A 21,805-nucleotide genomic window follows, 5' to 3' on the forward strand; every position below is an offset into this window, starting at 1 on the left:
GGATAATTCAGCAGAACGGCTGCTCTAGCGAGGTATCTGATATAGAAGTATATGTATATAACAGGAAAGTTGTGTGATAGGTCCTGGTGTAAATCATGGCTGTCACCCAGCTTTCCCGGATACAGATAGGGGGGCGAGTAAGGTGTTTTAGGAGAGGTTGTTTGCTGGTTCTCTTGGCACTTGCGGCAGCTCGGAGTTGTAGATACTATTTTTGTGTGTATTGCACAACCAGGGTCTTGTGATGTTTTTGGGGATGTGATACTGTTGTGTCAGTGAAGTTACGGAGAACGTGAGCCGGAGTTTACGGTCAACACTGTATATATAGGGGTCTGGGGGGGATTGTAAGATAATATGGGGGTCCCCTATACAGGACTCATCTATGAGGACCATATCAGTGATTTAAAGGGGAAGCGTGCAATACCTTATTTGTCCTGCGGTGTCACTGCAGGAAAGCTAATCACTTCCCCCATCGATCATACAGGTGATCAGTAGCGATCACAATGGTGGGATATAAGCCAAATATACCACAATCTTCAATGAAGTTCCTCCAATCTGGCATCTGATAATCCAAAAACTCTGATAATCCGGCACATAACTGAGACATAATGATCAATGATTAAAGGGGTTCTCCACAAAGAGCGCCACTCTTGTCCTCAGGTTTTTGGTGGTATTACATCTTGACTCTATTCACTTGAATGAAATTGAGCTGCAATACCACACACAACCTGAGGACAAGGGTGGCGCTGTTTGCTGATGAAAGCAGCCACGTTTTTCTAATCTTGGACAATCCCTTTTAATTCATATAATTTTGTTTTTTTTGTGTCGTCCAATAATCCAGCATCTTCTGATCCGGATGCCTTTATGACTATATTCTCATCCCTCTGTGTATACGATCCCCCCCCCAAACTATCCTAGATTATAGGGATAACACATAGGGGGAGATTTATCAAACATGGTGTAAAGTGTTGCCCCTAGCAACCAATCAGATTTCACCTTTCATTTTTCAAAGAGTCTGTGAGGAATGAAAGGTGGAATCTGATTGGTTGCTAGGGGCAACTGGGCCTGTTTCACTTTACACCATGTTTGATAAATCTCCCCCATAGTCTTATTGATCCTTTCTCTGACATCATGCGGAGAGATGAGGTCATCTGACCTATCGTTGCAAAGGGGTTAGTCAGAATTAGAAAAACATGTCCGCCTTCATCCAGGAACAGCGCCACCCCTATCTTCATGTTGTGTGCGGTATTACATCTCGGTTTTATTCACTTCAATGGGAATGAGCTGCAATACCACACACAACCTGAAGACGGGGGTGGCGCTGTTTATGGAAGAAAGAGGCCATGTCTTTTTTTTTTTTTATCCTGGATAACCCCGTCGACTAATTGTACAATGATGGTCTATGTCTAGGGGATAGTCAGTCAATCTGGACACCTATGGATCGATTAAAATAGATTAAATAAGCTCAGAGTGGGGTCTGACCTGAATAGAGAGGGGATGAAGCTTTCCCCGCACAAGGTTCTGGTCTGCTGTTAATACTATTCACTTAAATGGGGCTGTGCTGCAGTTCCCTTCACAACCAGATGACCAAGGAGGCGCTGTGACATGAAAAAAATAGTGAAAGGTATATAGCACTATACTCTGCTCATTCTTATGACTTCAGTAACATCAGAATAAAGCTGATCCACACAATCCCTCAAATTTTTTTTTTTTTAACATAGTACATCTGGGTAGTCACCAGGTTCAGGAGGGGTGACATTTGGGGATGACAAAGCCTTCTGGCCTGTTCTCTGTACCATGGGACGTGTATGGGAACCACCCTGCATTCTGAGTCACCGCAGTGAAGCTTTTTAATTCCGCAGCTCGATGGCCGCTGTTTAATTGTTTCAGAATGTTCGGCGCAGCTGAAGTGTTGGGGGATCTGGCTCCGGCGTCCTGGGTATTCTCCGTCCTTGGAAAAAATCTGTTTAATAATGGATGTGAGGGGATGAAGTCGTAGAGGCGTGAGGCAGAGGGATATGCTGATAATGTAATCTCCACGTGGGCTGAGAACGTCCCGTAACTGAGGTCAGATGGTCAGAATTATATTCCTTTAGTATAATGCAATTGTTCGTCAATGCATAATAAAGGCCGTGTAACACTCTGTACAATCAAGTACTTTGCAGAGAATCATGGGATAGCAATTCACCCCCCTAGTGTGCTATAACATATGGGTCTGCCTGGTAAAAGATGCCATGTGACCGGTTAGTTCCAGTGTGTAGGAGCGCCCCAGTGTGTTGCTGACTGGGTAACATTTCCTAATGCTCGTCCTTTTATAAATGTTGATGCTGACATGACATAACGCAGTCACCTTATGAAGCAAGTCATTAATCTTCTAAATAACACCGTGGTCATGTGATCCGAAATAGGCATTTTTCTTCCTGACTTTGTGCTTTTTTGTGGGGGGGGGGGGGGGGGTATTCTGCAGCATGATGGATACTGGACGTTTCCACTAAAAAAAACAGATGGCAAATAACTACTATAAAACTGCCCCGGATGTACAAGAATGTAACTACTATAATACTGCTCCTATATACAGGAATATAACTACTATAATGTGTATAAGGTAGATGAAGACAGCACTCACCCGGTATAAGACAGCTCAGTTTATTCCATGTATCGCTGGTGGCAGGGAGGGAGAGGTGAGGACGCGCACTGGGACGGCCGTTTCGGGGACACGCCCCCTTTGTCGACCAGGTAATGACGTCATGTGAAAGGAGGTGTGCTATATACACAGGTAACGTGCACGTGATCAATTAGGGGAAAAAAGTTATGTGTTAAACATATAACAAATAACAAAGACATTTACACAAAAACACTGAAATCGTTCCGCTCATTAAGGCCGAGCGGGCCCGTAGCGTTAAGTCGGGAGATCCAGAGGGACTCTTTTCTCAAAAGTGTCTGATGCTTATCAGCTCCCTCTGGTACAGAATTTACTCTTTCTAGTCCGAGAAACTTTAGGTTCTTGGTATCACCGTGATGGACTGTCCGTACATGCTCTATAAGGCGTGGGACGCCTTTGCCCGTCCTCACAGAGTAGGCATGTTCTTTAAACCTTACCCATAGGGGTCTCTTAGTCTTCCCTATATAGTATGACCCACAGCTGCAGATTATCGCGTATACTACGAAGGAAGATTTACAGGTAATAAAGTCTCTAATCAAGCATTCATAGCCTCCCAAGCAAATGAAGGATACATTTAGTAATTGAGTGCAATACTTACACTGGCCACATTTTCTGTTGCCTTGAGGCAGTGTCTTAGACAGCCAGTCAGTATTCTTTATTTTTAAATTGGAGTTACTTAGATGGTCAGCTATTGTTTTATTCCTTCTATAGGAGACACATGGCTTCCTCTCCGCGATTTCTCTGAGGTCAGGATCTGACTCCAGAAGGTGCCAGTGTTTTTTAATGGCCTCCTGTATAGCGAAATTATTCGGGGAGTTCTGAAAAATGAAATTAAATCTCCTATCTAGAGAATTGTGCTTAGCTGTATGTGACAGAAGGTTGTCCCTATTCTGTATACTGGCCCTATGTCGTGCTTCTTTTACTATGGTATCAGGATATCTTCGTTCAGCAAACCTCCTCTCCATCTCCGCAGCCTGTTTATTAAATGAATCATTTGTAGAATTCACCCTGCGCAAGACCGGGAGACCAGACTATTCTGGACCATTAACTCCCTAAGAGCTTACGAAGAAAATAACAGAGTTCCGAGAGGCCTGCGGTCATATAAGATGCCATCCTTATATCAAGATGACCCGGAATTTATCCACGCCTGGCAGATGGCACATCAGAAACATGCCATGCACCTAATGTCTATCACACTCCAGCGACACTGCAAAGAGTATGAGATTATCACCACAGATCTATGCAAGGCTAAGCATGAACTACGCAATAGGGTCTCGGATGAGCAGGCCAACACTTTCTTCGCCAGACTTGAGACCAAGCTTATTGCCCTCCAAAATGAGACAAAAGATAGAAAGAAAGACAAGTTTATGAGGGACAAACTTGATTATGACACCCAGCATGTGTTTGATTGGAGCCAGAAACAAAGAAGAGGTCCTCCTAGACGCAAATACACGAGTGATATATGCACCACGGAGTCGGAATCCAGCGGATCAGACGACTATACCAGCAATATAGAGATGAACCCCGCATCCTCCTCGAATCCATCCCGTGCCGCCCCTTTAGGAGGAAGACCAGAAGGGGGGGCCAGAAGTGGAGGTCAGCGAGGAAGAGGAGACAAGAAGAGAAAGAACGTCTCGTGGAAACGTTAGAACCACCCAATAATGTGATTAACATTTCAGGAACTGATATCCCTCCGGACTGCCTTCAAGTCTTATCCAAGGGACTTAATTTTGGTCTTGTGGAGAATTTTGACCCCATAGGGTTTGAAGTTGACCTTTTTAAAGCTATTAGAAAGGTCAACTTAGTTAAGTATTTCGCTACCAATAAATTTACATCCCAACAGCAGAACCAAGTGTCTAGATGCTCCATAGGGCCCTTAGGGTTCCAAGCACCTATAGGCTTCAATGCTGAGGAGATTGAATGTCTGCGTTTCCTAGCAGACGTCCCTTCTCCCCCTGATACCTCCTCCAATACTGCAGTTTCTAGCTTCACCGGGGGGAAAAAATCTACCTTTACCCCACAGGTGACACCTGGAGGGCCACTTGACCTTTTTCACAAATCCGTACTCAGGGATGTCAAAGCACTTAAATATCCACCCGTTTCCATGAATGTCACGGATAGGGAAAATAGAGCTATCCGCTGGTTGAAGTCACGTCAAGACCTGGTTATACGTAGGGCCGATAAGGGAGGGGCAGCTGTTATAATGTCAAAAGCGTACTACAACACTGAAGCCCAACGCCAATTAGGGGATAGAAACACATACATTGTTTTAAACAAGGACCCTATGATAGGCATACAGGAAGGACTCAGAAAGTTGCTTGCCAAGCATACGAGAGAGGGTGCAGTGGATAGGAAATTAGCAGAAAAACTCCTCCCAGATGCCCCTAGACCGCCCAGGTGGTACTTCTTACCCAAGGTACACAAGTCCCTGGAAGTGCCACCTGGGCGTCCTATAGTGTCAGCCATTAACTCCGTGACTGAAAGCCTGTCCCAATTCCTAGACTGGCTCCTTAACCCGATCCTTAAAAATACTCCAACTTTTTTAAAAGACTCCAGTGACTTTCTCAAAATTCTTGATGACACTACATGGACGGATGAATGTGCTTTGGCCTCGATTGACGTGGAGAGCCTCTACACCCGCATCCCTCATGATGCGGGTGTGGAGGCTGTCAAGTGGTACGTCGCTCGGGGCAACAACCCTACTGTCATGGTCAATTTCATTGGTGAAGCTTTACGTTTTATTCTCACCAACAACGTGTTCCGCTACGAGGACAGTTGGTATCGACAGGAGATCGGTACTGCCATGGGCACGCCGGTCTCCTGTACTTATGCCAACTTGTTTCTCGCCAAGCTGGAACACGATGTTGTTTTCTCCACCACCAACCCCTATATTAAGTTTATTAAATCTTATCATCGCTTTGTCGATGACATTTTTATTGTTTGGCAGGGCACAGAGGCACAATTTTCTGAGTTTATTGAGTTTCTTAATACACATAACCACGTTAATATGTTTTTTACATCCAAATTCGGTGGCAACTCTCTTGAATTCCTGGATGTTCAAGTTAATATCCGCAATAACGAGATCCACACCTCGGTGTACAGGAAACCTACCTCTTGCAACTCTCTTCTCCATTTCGGCAGCTCACACCCTGCGCATGTCAAGAAAGCAATCCCCTATGGCCAGATGCTGCGCTTGCGCAGGGTGAATTCTACAAATGATTCATTTAATAAACAGGCTGCGGAGATGGAGAGGAGGTTTGCTGAACGAGGATATCCTGATACCATAGTAAAAGAAGCACGACATAGGGCCAGTATACAGAATAGGGACAACCTTCTGTCACATACAGCTAAGCACAATTCTCTAGATAGGAGATTTAATTTCATTTTTCAGAACTCCCCGAATAATTTCGCTATACAGGAGGCCATTAAAAAACACTGGCACCTTCTGGAGTCAGATCCTGACCTCAGAGAAATCGCGGAGAGGAAGCCATGTGTCTCCTATAGAAGGAATAAAACAATAGCTGACCATCTAAGTAACTCCAATTTAAAAATAAAGAATACTGACTGGCTGTCTAAGACACTGCCTCAAGGCAACAGAAAATGTGGCCAGTGTAAGTATTGCACTCAATTACTAAATGTATCCTTCATTTGCTTGGGAGGCTATGAATGCTTGATTAGAGACTTTATTACCTGTAAATCTTCCTTCGTAGTATACGCGATAATCTGCAGCTGTGGGTCATACTATATAGGGAAGACTAAGAGACCCCTATGGGTAAGGTTTAAAGAACATGCCTACTCTGTGAGGACGGGCAAAGGCGTCCCACGCCTTATAGAGCATGTACGGACAGTCCATCACAGTGATACCAAGAACCTAAAGTTTCTCGGACTAGAAAGAGTAAATTCTGTACCAGAGGGAGCTGATAAGCATCAGACACTTCTGAGAAAAGAGTCCCTCTGGATCTCCCGACTTAACGCTACGGGCCCGCTCGGCCTTAATGAGCGGAACGATTTCAGTGTTTTTGTGTAAATGTCTTTGTTATTTGTTATATGTTTAACACATAACTTTTTTCCCCTAATTGATCACGTGCACGTTACCTGTGTATATAGCACACCTCCTTTCACATGACGTCATTACCTGGTCGACAAAGGGGGCGTGTCCCCGAAACGGCCGTCCCAGTGCGCGTCCTCACCTCTCCCTCCCTGCCACCAGCGATACATGGAATAAACTGAGCTGTCTTATACCGGGTGAGTGCTGTCTTCATCTACCTTATACACAGCGTATTACTCCCTCATCGTCCTGCACCCCCGGCGCCCAGCCGTTCATATCGCGGTGTATCCTGCATATTCATGTCCGCAGATCCATAGACACTGGATTACTGTTTGGTGGTGCGGGTCAGCTGTTTCTCCTCCTCGCAATAACTACTATAATACTGCTCCTATATACAGGAATATAACTACTATAATACTGCTCCTATATACAAGAATATACCTACTATAATACTGCTCCTATATACAAGAATATAACTATTATAATACTGCTCCTATATACAGGAATATAACTACTATAATACTGCCCCCTATATACAGGTATATAACTACTATAATACTGCTCCTATATACAAAAATATAACTACTATAATACTGCTCCTATATACAAGAATATAACTACTATAATACTGCTCCTATATACAAAAATATAACTACTATAATACTGCTCCTATATACAAGAATATAACTACTATAATACTGCTCCTATATACAGGAATATAACTACTATAATACTGCTCCTATATACAAGAATATAACTACTATAATACTGCTTCTATATACAAGAATATAACTACTATAATACTGCTCCTATATACAGGAATATAACTACTATAATACTGCCTCTATATACAGGAATATAACTACTATAATACTGCTCCTATATACAAGAATATATACTACTAATAAAATTCCCTTTTACAGACTGATATAAGACATTGACTGGGGACAATTTGTCTTTGGTTGCAATGACCTGACTCCCCATCTTCCTGCAGATGTGATCATATACAATACACTAATTTCCAGATAATAGGAATCCATAGAACTTATATTAAGGTCAGACTGAGCTTAGGGGTAGAAGTGGCCTAATACAGAGGGTGATGAGGATGACTCTATGTGTAGACTATAATGGGTGCAGAGGGTCCTTTGTGGAGATGCATTGGGGGATAAGTAATGGCTGCAGACAGGTCAACTCTATGGACTATGTACAGCAGGCCGAAGAATCTGTTGCATGACGGATATAGCGGAGAAAAGGTTCATACAGTGACCCAGCGCTGCCGACAACAATGGCCCTTTGTGTGAGGTAGAAGGTGGTTTAATCTGTAACCTATTTAGGTTTTTCCGGCAGATGAAATCTTTCACATGGAAACTCAATGTGATTGCTATAGTTCAGCCGTTGTGTATTCCTGTACTGTAACAGGGCTGAGGTGGTCTGTGGGTATTTTTAACTATTGTTTAAATATCCCATATGATAATTGTTTTATTTACCTATTCATATATAACTACTATAATACTGCCCCCTATGTACAAGAATATAACTACTATAATACTGCTCCTATATACAAGAATATAACTACTATAATACTGCTCCTATATACAAGAATATAACTACTATAATACTGCCCCCTATATACAGGAATATAACTACTATAATACTGCCCCCTATGTACAGGAATATTCTACTATAATACTGCCCCCTATATACAGGAATATAACTACTATAATACTACCTCCTATATACAAGAATATAACTACTATAATACTGTTCCCTATATACAAGAATATAACTACTATAATACTGCTCCCTATATACAGGAATATAACTACTATAATACTTCTCCTATATACAGGAATATGACTTCTATAATGCTGCTCCTATATACAGGAATATAACTGCTATAATACTGCCCCCTATATACAAGAATATAACTACTATAATACTGTTCCCTATATACAAGAATATAACTACTATATTACTGCTCCTATATACAGGAATATAACTACTATAATACTGCTCCTATATACAAGAATATAACTACTATAATACTGCTCCTATATACAGGAATATAACTACTATAATACTGCTCCTATATACAGGAATATAACTACTATAATACTGCTCCTATATACAGGAATATAACTACTATAATACTGCTCCTATATACAGGAATATAACTACTATAATACTGCTCCTATATACAGGAATATAACTACTATAATACTGCTCCTATATACAGGAATATAACTACTATAATACTGCTCCTATATACAGATATATAACTACTATAATACTGCTCCTATATACAGATATATAACTACTATAATACTGCTCCTATATACAGATATATAACTACTATAATACTACTCCTATATACAAGAATATAAGTACACAGTAAGTGCTGAGGGGTTACACTGGTCTTCTGTATGGACATTTTGTACATCGTTCAGCTGAGAAGAAGTGAAAACCATCCATCTGTCTCTGGACAATTTATTATTTTATCACCCAACTTGATTGGAGACATAAAACAAACATAAAAGTAATTTGCCAAATATATTAACTATAGAGTGAGGAATTGGATTGTACAATACAGTGAGATGATTATATTATTATATGGCAGTATATCTAAGGAGATATAAAACTAGGGTTTTTCGGGAAGTGACATAGCTGTAATGGCAGTCTATGCAGGTATCATGTATACGTGTCCCAATTTTTTGAATCCTCATTGGATGCCGGGTCTAGGGCAGGTACTACATATTTGCCAAAAACAGTACAATAAAAAAATGATGCCATATACTTACCCTAAAAGATAATCTGGGTCTAAGTTTTGTCTCACATGGTATATTCTGATCATCTCTGGTCAATAACCGCTAACCTACCTGATCACTTCAGTGCCTACTATCTGTTCCCTGCACTATCTCCAGTGACCCACAAAGGGATCTACCATGACTTCTCATCAAGTTATCACCTCTTCGTACTGGTCACAGCTTATTACAATCTCTCCCCCTGTAATGTCTCCAGTGTCTACAGGGGGATATATATTATCTTTTCTCCAAATTAACACCCCTTCTTACCAGTTACAGCCTGATACTACCATCTGTTGCTTGCACTACCTCCAGTGACCACAGGGGGACATACCATGACTTTCAAGTTATCACCTCTTCTTACCATTCACAGCTTATTACAGTCCCCCCTCCTGTAATGCCTCCAGTGACCACAGGGGGATATACAGTGACTTTTCATAATGTTATCACCCCCTAACCAGTCACAGCCGTTTACTATCATCTGTTCCCTGCACGACCTCCAGAGACCAAAGGGGGATATATTATCTTTTCTCCATATTATCACCCCTTCTTACCAGTTACAACCTGATACTACCATCTGCTTCCTGCAGTACTTCCAGGGACCACAGAGGGATCACAGAGGGATATATATTATCTTTTCTCTATATTATCACCCCTTTTTACCAGTTACAGCCTGATACTATCATCTGTTCCCTGCACTACCTCCAGTGACCACAGGGGGACATCCATGACTTTTCATCAAGTTATCACTTCTACTTACCGGTCACAGCTTATTACAATCTCTCCCCCTGTAATGCCCCCAGTGTCTACAGGGGGATATACATTATCTTTTCTCATTATTATCACCTCTTCTTACCAGTTACAGCCTGATTCTACCATCTGTTCCCTGCACTACCTCCAGTGACCACAGGGGAACATACCATGACTTTTCATCAAGTTATCACCTCTTCTTACCAGTCACAGTTTGTTATTACAGTCTCTCTTCCTGTAATGCCTCCAGTGACCACAGGGGAATATACAGTGACTTTTCATAATTTTATCACCTTCTAACCAGTCACAGCCTTTTACTATCATCTGTTTCCTGCACTACCTCCAGTGACCACAGGGGGATATATATACTATCTTTTCTCCATATTATCACCCTTTCTTACCAGTTACAGCCTGATACTACCATCTGTTCCCTGCACTACTTTCAGTGACCACAAGGGGATATATATTATCTTTTCTCCGTATTATGACCCCTTCTTACCAGTTACAGCCTGATACTACCATCTGCTCCCTGCACTACCTCCAGTGACCACAGGGGGGATATACAGTGACTTCTCCTTATCACCCCTATACTGTTACTGTTTCCTTTCCCCCTAAATCTGGGATCAATGCCCGCCAACTAATGCCGCCATTGACGTCAGAGATTTTTTTTTCTTACTACTGATAAGCCTTCGACCTTTGGAATTTCTTTCCATTGGTTTGCTAATAGCTGAATAGCTGAATGTAGATTCCAGGTTTTCCTTAGCGAGCACATTTGGCAGCTCTAATAATGTACCTTAGAGCGATAAGATAAGGAATATTGCTATAGAGCGGTATTCAAAGAATTACAAGCTCTGCATACAGGATGTATAGTGTGACTATATGGAGACGTGGAATCGGCCCTTGGTAACGTGTTACAGGTATAGTATGAGGGCATCCAATAATACCCGGGTGAAGAAAAATCATAGGAGGTGTCCAGGATTAGAAAAACATGGCTGCTTCCTTGCAGCAACAGCGCCACACCTGCTTACAGGCTGCGTCTGGTATTGCAGCTCAGTAAAGTTCAGTGAAAGTTAGTAGGATCACTGCAATGGCTTTTAGACTACCCTATTTGGTGTCACCGCTCTATGTAGCACAGCCTCACTTTAAATGCTTGTCGATGGAACAGGAAAGCTTTTACTTCACGGTTTTGTATCCATTAGAGAGATGGGGGGGGGGGGGGCGGAGTCGTAAATGACACCAGCAAGAAAAATCATCATCTGACCCCTTTGTTTTGGGAGAGATAAGCCACAGTCAGAGCTCTGTTGCTGTGCATTACCTCCCCATATAAAAAACAGAAACACTTGGCCGTGTTGAACGTTCCGGTGTACAGGGAGGTCGGGGGCCGGTAACTGATGGCCCAACGATCACTTATTAAAGGTATATGACCATCTTTACTGTCAGCTCTCCTCCCGTACCACCTCCAATGATCCTGAGGTAGGGGGGATACGGAGACTTTCAGAAAGTTATACAGATTTGTAATTTACTTTAATTTATAAATCTCTGTCTTCTTGTACTTATCAGCTGTTGTATGTCCTGCAGGAAGTGGTGTATTCTTTCCAGTCTGACACAGTGCTCTCTGCTGCCACCTCTGTCCATGTCGGGAACTGTTCAGAGCAGGAGAGGTTTTCTATGGGGATTTGCTGCTGCTCACTGAGTTGTTTGCTTTGATCAGTCCTGGTAGCTGTGTGAACTGATGTGCTTACACATATAAGTGACGCATGTGAACCCGGTTGTGTCTCTCAGGCCCGGCCCTCAGGCTGTCAGGTTTTAACATTTTTTATAAAAGGTTATGCTAAAATTGTATGAAGGCGTACATGAGGGTAAAGGGCTGGGTCCCCTTTGGGTTTGGCTTTAGGGTTGTCACTCTCCCATCAGTCAGGACAGTAGAAGACTGTGTACTCTATGGCAGTGCTGCGGATCTCCAGCTGATGCAAAACTACAACTCCCAGCATGCCCTGACAGACTATGCTGAGTAATAGTATTTTTGGGGGTTGGTTCTTTCTGGGCAGTGGCAGGTTAATATTAAGGTCGTGACTTGGGCCGGGTTTTCACAGGTTACCTATCTGTCAAAGAGGGCACCCTGCCAGACCGAACACTGTTTGCTTCTACCGACCTTCTCTATTCCTGCAATGTCAATAAGGAAGAATTACACCCAGTGAATGTCCCGGCGTTGGACAAGCTGCCGTACGCTGTATACTGCTCCTCGATGGTTACACGGGGACCCCGTCACTCAGCTGGTGGACTGGCAAACACTGCCACTAGGTACTACCCTGAATAGGTGAGTGCCACTTTTCTGCTGTAAGTTCCTAGTGCTGTAGGTTGATGTTCGTGTGGGTTCATCCTGAGCTTCCTGGTTCATGAATATTTAGCAAGAACTACCAATTCTTGTGACACATAGGGAGAGATGTAGAAGAGGAGGGGTGGAGGTTACAACGCTGGATAATTATGTGACTATAGACGTGTATACCATTCAGGGGCTGGGGAAAGCGGAGTATACATAGTCTGACTATAAATATTATTTTTTTAACAATTTTTAAAGGGGTTCTCCATGGCTGTGTTCTTGCTTAAGAAACAGCACCACAGTTTGGGTGCGGTATTGCAACTCAGTTCTATTGTAGTAATTGTAATGCCGCACACAACCTGAGGATTGGGGTGGCGCTCTTTTTGCAAGAAAGTTTTTTTCCAATCCTGAATAACCCCTTTAAGGAGAACCTGTTTTAGTAAATGTTAAAGGGGTAGTCTGCATTACCCTAGTCCGCATAGATACGGACAACCTGTATATAAAAACAAATCCTACTAATAAGAGGGATAGTAACGCTCAGTTGTCTATTTAGTTGAAGTAACAGAGGGAGGATAGAAGGAAGACCATAGAACTGCAGGCATTTACTAAAACAAAGAGAGGAGCCAGAAAGCGGAGTACTGCTGCTGCTGCAAAAAAACATCCTTACTAATAATAGGGGTGGTACATGGTGATCGGGGTGTATCCACGGGAATCCAATCTTTTGGCAAGGATTTGCCCCTTACTAGCAGAAAGAGGTTTAGCTTCACTCCCCTTTCTCCTATCCCCAGCATAGACGTAAAGATTTTCTCTACCAGCAGCCACCACTAGGGGGAGCTTATGTCTACAGTACATAAATCATAGTCCAGTGAATCTATGGTGTGTATTGTGCCAAATGTATCAGATTGTGTCACGGATGATCCCATGTACGCGTTAGTTTAGCACGTTTCACGACTCTTCTTAGCCACACCTGTTTCTTGAAGCTTGAGACCCCCCCCCCACTGACTTTTTTTTTAATAACATACATTGTATCATTTGTATTCGGCTTTAGATAGTACCTGGCACTATGCAGCCTTTCACAGTCTCTGGTGCGGAACCTCGATAGAGCGACACACACAGATCAGGTGTTGTAGGGCGGCATTCCTGCACTCTGTCCCTAGGTCGTGTGACATTCCAAGGTCGTGATGTCACTGCCACTTCCTTCAAGGAGCTGTCTGCTGTAAAGCGTGTGATTTTACACCATATCGCAGCCAGTGCAGCTAACAGGACTTTCTGGAGAATTTTTTAAAATAATAATAATACTAATAATGATGATATTATTATTATTATTATTATTATTATTATTAGTTGTTATTATTAGGGATAACCCACACAGTGATGTTACAGTAAGGTATAATACACACAGTGATGTCACAGTACAAGGGAGAATACACACAGTGATGTCACAGTACAGGGATAATACACACAGTGATGTCACAGCACAGGGATAATACACACAGTGATGTCACAGTACAGGGATAATACACACAGTGATGTCACAGTACAGGGATACTACACACAGCGATGTCACAGTACAGGGATATTACACACAGTGATGTCACAGTACACGGATAATACACACAGCGATGTCACAGTACAGGGATATTACACACAGCGATGTCACAGTACAGGGCAGGGGCGTAACTACCACTATAGCAGCCATAGCGGCTGCTATGGGGCCCGCCGCATCAGGGGGCCCCATGGCCTGCTCCTGCAATACACTGGGCCCCCTGAGCCGTCATCATTTGCAGCACCGGGTGGCCCTGCTGGTCTCCTGGGTTTTGCAAATGTCCCTTTAACTGCAAGCACTCCTGACCAGAGCTAGCAGTTATGTAGTTATGACTTCACTTGACCGTTTAGTGGTCAGTCGGGGGGGGGGCCCTTTTAAAAGTTTGCAATGGGGCCCAGCCATTTCTAGTTACGCCCCTGGTACAGGGATATTACACAGTGATGTCACAGTACAGGGATAATACACACAGTGATGTCACAGTACAGGGATAATACACACAGTGATGTCACAGGACAGGGATAATACACACAGTGATGTCACAGTACAGGAATAATACACACAGTGATGTCACAGTACAGGGATAATACACACAGTGATGTCACAGTACAGGGATAATACACACAGTGATGTCACAGTACAGGGATAATACACACAGTGATGTCACAGTACAGGGATAATACACACAGTGATGTCACAGTACACACCGCCATATCATACTACAGGGAGAACACATCCTGTGGACTCCTCTGCTGCCTCCTCTAGCAGTCTCTGCGGACTGTCAGCAGCCATAAACCTCTGGGAATGTAAAGTGTCATTGTGCAGCGAGAGTCTAGTGAGGAGGAAGTAGAGAGACTCCCAGCTGGGAGGAGTGTGCATTGTGTACAGCATAGAGTACAGCAGAATGTGAGCCACCGGCGAGAAGGCAGCATATAGCCAACATTTACCCCTTAAAAAACAATATTCCTGACCGCCAGCATTTCACCGGATCCCTCAGTGAACTCATTCCTGCTTTTCTAACTTCTCCAAAACTTTTAGAGAGACTCTAATCAGTAATGTATCCGACCAGAGGGAAGCAGGCGGCAGGTGAGTGCTTGTGTTTGTGTCGATGTAGCAGAGTCGAGTGTGTTGATTATCCTATGTAGCAGAGCTGATCTAGTTATCAGTAGCACAAAGCTGTCACCTGTCCTCATAGTTTGTTACAGTGTATGTATATGTGTGTGTGTGTGTATGTGTGTATATATATATATATATGTGTGTGTATATTTATTTATTAATTATAGTTGTAGAGCTATGACGACACTGACTTGTTGTCTTGTTGTAGCGGAGCTGAGTTTGTACATTTTACACATTCCGACCATTACAGATTAGCGCTATGAAACTACAACTCCCAGCATGTCCTTAGTTCCTTTACCCTTATCCACCAGGATTACTTTGACCTTGAAGACCTTCTATATCCAGGATGAGGACTTTGTTTTTTTTCCAAGGCACCATACACCGCAGCTTATTCATTAACTTTTATAAAGCCTTGTCACTTTCTCTAGTCTCCGCTTTAAGGTTGTAACTATCATGCTGTTTTGCCTCTCGTATGCAAGTTAGGGGGGTGGTAATATTGTATTTTTGTTAGTTAAAAAGTTTTAATTTGAACCATAAAACATTTTGACTCTCGACCACCATCACAGCAATCCATAGGAATCTGTAGTCACGGTCATAGTTCCCCATTGTTCCTATTGCCTGTGGCATCTAAGGGGCTAAATGGCTGGGATTGGAGATATCTCTGATCCCTATGTATGACATTCTATGCTAATTAGTATCCAAAGATCTGGGTGAATTTATCAGTGATTTATCAGTGATTGTGACACCATGGGTGTCTTGTAAAGCTGATTTACTACCTGCGACTCTTCTACACTTGTCTTCCTGTATGATCTTCTGTAAATGTTCTACGACGCTCGTGAGACTCTTCAATGTTTGTACGTGGCAATGTTGTCGTGACAACCCATAAAAGCTACGGCGTGCTTGTGGTCTACCAAGAGTGGTCAGACTTAAAGGGGCTGTCCAGGTGTCTGTAAAATTCCCCAGATCACCAGCTATATTAAAAAATGTTGTGTGGTAAAACCCCCAAATCCTCTTCCTTCTATATTCTTGGGTCTAGGCAGCTGAGATATGAGGTGCTGTTTGTTCACTTTGGCAGCTCTACAGTGTGTGACTCTGTGCGGGACTCCTTTATGTCTCTGATAAGCAGCACAGTCATATGTTTGCTCGCTGCTTGGAGCGTGGTCCCTTTAAGATGTTTACTCCCCATTACTGCTTGCCTACAGGGAGGAAAGGTCAAGCAGCAAGTGCGAGCTACAGTGTTATGTAAGTGGCGGCCGCCAGACGCTGAAATATTCATGTAATCTCCTTCCTGGTGGTTACAAGTACCAGGATGAGGACCGGGGGCTTACTATGAACATAAAGATCTGGAGTCAAGGCGACCCATTGGTTCGGAATACTCCACTGTTCAGCCAATGGCATTAAAGGGGTACTCTGGTGAAAAACTTTTTTCTTTCAAATCAACTGGTGTCAGAAAGTTACATAGATTTGTAATTTACTTCTATTTAAAAATCTCCAGTCTTATCAGCTGCTGTATGTCATGCAGGAAGTAGTGTATTCTTTCTAGTCTGACACCGTGCTCTCTGCCGTCACCTCTGTCCATGTCAGGAACTGTCCAGAGCAGGAGAGGTTTTCTATGGGGATTTTCTACTGCTCTGGACAGTTCCTGACATGGACAGAGGTGGCAGCAGAGAGCACTGTGTCAGACTGGAAAGAATACATCACTTCCTGTAGGACAGGATGAATGGGGCATGTGGATATGTATAGGATTGCCTGGGGTCCACCCACAAGAGCATAGTCCTAGGTCCCCCGTGTTACGACATGGACCATGAGATAGTGGAATACCGCCCTTTTAATGCTGAATCTAACAACGCCCCCCACGTGTTAACTTATAATGTCTGCGCCCACCATAGATACACTCCCCGACAGGTGCCAGGCCGGTCTTGTCATTCTCGTCTATCACGGTGCTAATACAGCTTTATCATGAAGAGATAAGAAACCGAAGACAGGCTGGTTGCTATGGATGACAACCTTACCCTTGTGTTGCTAGGCAGTATTTCCCTAGCAACCAGTCTTGATGGCCAAACCTAACGATTTTAGCGGGATTGGCTGACTATGTAATGTGTATGGGGGTCTCCCAGCTCTTCCCTGATGAAAGATGACGGGGGGAAAGAAGGATCAGGCAGTTAGATTTTATCATGCCTGATCTTTGTGAATGCGGCAGTCCATAGGCCGCTCTCTGAGTTGTCGGCTCTGTGTATCTGTCCCTTCTCTATGGGAGCCCGGAGCTTCCCACACAGTTGGGTGGAAAAAATGTTTTTATGGACTAAAAATATTCACTTTGAAGCCCGAATGTGTTTACGGAACGTCACAAATAAAAATGGGAATGGTGGTTATTCTCCTCATGCTTCCTTATATACCACTGTGAGTGGCAGATCCTAATGATTGACAGAGTGCCATGTGATGGGCAGTGTAATATTCAGACTATATTCTGTAATGAGCAGAGTGCCTCCATAGTGATAGTGAGACTATTAAATGTGATGGGCAGTGTGCCCCCCATAGTGATAGATTATGTCATGAGATGGGCAGAGTGTCCCTATAGTAAAAGTCAGACTGAGTTGTGATGGGCAGAGTGCTCCCACAGTAACAGTCAGAATATGCCATGTGATGGGCAGAGTGCCCCCATAGTGACAATGAGAATATTTCATGTGATGGACAGAGTCCTTCCATAGTGATAGTAAAACTATGTCATGAAATGGGCGAAGTGCCCCTATAGTGACAATGAGACTATGCCATGTGATGTGCCCCTATGTGCCCTCATAGTGGCAGTAACACTAAATTATGTGGTGGACAGAGTTCCCCCATAGTGACACACTATACTATCTGATGGACAGAGATCTCCTGTAGCGATAATAAGTCCTATGTGATGGATGTGGATGTGGTAGCCTTCCTGGTGATTGTCTACCCCATGGTATAGTGTGACTATGGGGACACTCTGTCCATCACATAGACAGAATCCCTCTGCAATGACAGATATATTGGGTGACTATCACTACGCTGTGTCCATCACATGGTATAGTCTGACTGAGTGTTCCCTTGTCATTACCATGTGACTGACAGAGTTCTCCCATAACCATGTCTATAATGTCTGATCTATATTGGCCAACATTCTGGTAATTATAGCGTTTATCCCAGATAAAACAGAGCCCGGAATGACCAATGGTTTGGGACTGGGGTTAGAGAACCCCCATAACCAAATGTCTAAAAAAAAAGAAAGCTAAACGTCTCCTCGTCAGTCTTTTACTTTGCTACCCGAGTGAGGTAATCCGCCAACAAGCGGCCATGTCACTCCCTGTCCCAAAACCGATGGAACCAGGAGGGTGTAGTTCACCGGAAGGTGCGGTCATTGATCAACGTCTCTGACCCAACTTTGGAGATTGGGCAACTATATTAGTTGCAAAAAATACACTTTTTACAGAGCAAACAATCCGACTCCATTTCTCAAGAGACTGTTTACATCCCAATGTATGAGAGAGTGCAGATCTGCCTCCAGCTGTTACTTGTAGCACCCAGTGCTTGGTAGAGGTGGAGTCTCTGGCACCTAGTCCCCATTTTTCTTCCAGACATCTGGAGCCTCTTGATAATGGTCGAAACAGGAGATGTAAACAGTGTCCGAGCTCCATAGGAATATGCAGAGTTTCCTATAAAAAACTGGGAAAAAAAAATTCAGATCTCGTACACACTCATTATACTATAGGAAGCCAATACAACCAGCAGAGACACCTGTTTACACATGTGCAAAAAACTACAGATGTGTCACACAAAAAAGTGTGCGGCCTATTTCTAGAGGGGTGATGGGTGACACAAACCTTCTCCTCCAGGCCAGAAGACACCTGCAAAGATCCAGGATCGGTGTAGCCCCCCCCAACCTTTGTGGAAGCTTAGGGGGAACCAGAACTGCTCCTGACTAGGCTGCCCATCCCAGTGTCCCCCAAACGTTAAAAATAGTGACCCGGGGTTGTGGAACCCGATGGCTGCACAAACCTCCCCTTGACCTCCAGAAGGAACACCGCACCCTGAAAGATTCTTGTGACAAACACATGTGAAAAGTGAACACACAACCGAAAAAAACAATAATCAAATGTGGACCGTGTCATACAGCTCAGATCTATAAAAAAAAAATTACTCATAATGACCAGCAGCTAGAAGAGCGGGGTCTTAGGGGCATGAGAAGGGTATACGTGTGTGAAATGAGGCATTCCAGAGCTTCTTAAAGGAGAAGTCCGGTGAAAATTTTTATTAAAGTATTGTGTTGCCCCCCAAAAGTTATACAAATCACCAATATACACTTATTACGGGAAATGCTTATAAAGTGCTTTTTTCCTTGCACTTCCTACTGCATCAAGGCTTCACTTCCTGGATAACATGGTGATGTCACTTCCTGGATAATATGGTGATGTCACTTCCTGGATAACGTGGTGATGTCACGACCCGACTCCCAGAGCTGTGCGCGCTGTGGCTGCTGGAGAGAATGATGGCAGGGGGATGCTCAGTGTCCCTCCAGTGCCCTGTGTCCCTCAGTTTCCTGTGTCCCTCAGTGTCCCCCTGCCATCATCCTCTCCAGCAGCCACAGCCCGCACAGCTCTGGGAGTCGGGTCGTGACATCACCATGTTATTCAGGAAGTGACATCACCATGTTATTCAGGAAGTGACATCACCATGTTATTCAGGAAGTGACATTACCATATTATCCAGGAAGTGACATCACCATGTTATCCAGGAAGTGACATCACCATGTTATTCAGGAAGTGACATCACCATGTTATTCAGGAAGTGACATCACCATATTATCCAGGAAGTGACATCACCATGTTATCCAGGAAGTGACATCACCATGTTATCCAGGAAGTGAAGCCTTGATGCAGTAGTAAGTGCAGGGAAAAAGCCCTTTATAAGCATTTCCCATAATAAGTGTATATTGGGGATTTGTATAACTTTTAGAGAGGCAATACAATACTTCAATTCAAGAGGGCTGTAATGTTTCCTCGCTCCCCCTCCTATACCTGTACCTGCCTAAGGGTCAGCTCACACTGAGGAATCGGCACCAAAATTGCGAGGGGAATCCCCGTCATGGACTCCGTTCGGAATTCCGCCTGCCTCAGCACCTCAATGTAAGGTATAGGGCACTGCCGCTCTCCGTGGCCACAGCTGCTCTCCACAGAGAACTTGCAACGGGGATTCCACTCACAATTTCGGCGACGATTTGACCCTAAGATGGAAGCCGAGCCCTGTTTTCATATCTACCTGTGTGCAATTTGTATGTACAGTGAAGGGAAGAGTAACAAAAAAACAGGGCTCGGCTTCCAACTGACTCAATCGAGCTAAAATTGGGATGGGAGAGGGAGCGAGGAGGTGTTGCCCGAACGTCGTCTGAACCTGAATGCTCAGCATGACTCCCGGCGACTGGAGAAGTTGCATGCTGCCCGCCATAGGCTGCGAGAACATAAGAAATAAAGTAGGTCCCATCCGCATTATATTGAGGAGGAACCTGGGGGAAAGATTATGATTTTTTTATGTGTTTATGACCGTCCTGAATATTTCCGAACACAGGGGAATTTTTTGCTTTTGCTCTAAATAAATAAATCGGAACTATTTGCTTACGGCTGAGATTCTGCTTTCCCACGCTCAGAATAAGGAGAAGGGGTACAGGACGTCTTTAGCCATGTTTAGTCCTGGATAAATTTAGATTAGTGGAAATTATTTCTTTTGCTCTGAGGACGGTTTGTGTGTGAACCGATGGATGGAAGTTCAGCGTATTTCTGGTGGCGCGGTATGGTGGCGATTATGTGTCCCCTTGCCGTGCCTAAGGGTCTGACTCTGAAGACCTTCCATAACTTGCCCTCAAAATGAATGGTTTGAGCCTGAAATATACTATATACTTGGGTGTGTATGTGCTACTCTTTGAAGTCTCCACCCTATGAGAGCATAGACATAAGGTCAGCCAGCAGCATATCCAAAGCCACCTGTCTATCCTGCCCATTGCTCCATAATAGAGCATGTCAACCCAGATCTCTCAGGGCCTCTCAAGCCTACTGGGCCCTGGATCTATTCCATCACATAGCGGAGTATCGAGGTACAAGAACTAGCAAGATCTAAACTGAAATGTTTGTCTTTAAAAATAAATAAAAAGGGAAGAAATAAGAAAAGGGAACATAAAAGTATGCAGAAGAGACTGGACTGTTATATGGAAGTTAGGTGACCAGTTCTTCATACATTGTACTACCTCTTTCACATGTTAGGACTTTCAGAATTACTTATTCAAATTACTTACAACTCCAGAGCTGCACTCACTATTCTGCCGGTGGGGTCACTGTGTACATACATTACATTACTGATCCTGAGTTACATCCGGTATTATGCTCCAGAGCTGCACTCACTATTCTGCTGGTGGGTTCACTCTGTACATTACTTATCCTGTACTGATTCTTAGTAACATCCTGTATTATACTCCAGAGCTGCACTCAATATTCTGCTGGTGAGGTCACTGTATACATACATTACATTACTGATCCTGTACTGATCCTGAGTTACC

The 21,805-nt window shown here is 43.5% G+C and overlaps 1 protein-coding gene across 3 annotated transcripts in view; it reads left to right on the forward strand.

Moving 5' to 3' along the window:
- FGD4 (FYVE, RhoGEF and PH domain containing 4) overlaps positions 1-21,805 on the forward strand; it is an 87,373-nt gene that overhangs the window by 32,671 nt on the left and 32,897 nt on the right. Inside the window, exon 1 of one of the 3 annotated variants that reach the window (XM_069967788.1) lies at positions 15,002-15,207. The exons of the other annotated variants lie outside the window; for them this stretch is intronic. Coding sequence (XP_069823889.1) covers positions 15,177-15,207 — 31 coding nt within the window. The 5' untranslated portion in view covers positions 15,002-15,176. Of the gene's footprint in view, positions 1-15,001; positions 15,208-21,805 lie in introns of those variants that run through there. 3 annotated transcript variants of the gene reach the window in all.

The sequence above is a fragment of the Dendropsophus ebraccatus genome, chromosome 1 (assembly GCF_027789765.1).
Source record: "Dendropsophus ebraccatus isolate aDenEbr1 chromosome 1, aDenEbr1.pat, whole genome shotgun sequence".
Lineage (NCBI taxonomy): Eukaryota > Metazoa > Chordata > Amphibia > Anura > Hylidae > Dendropsophus > Dendropsophus ebraccatus.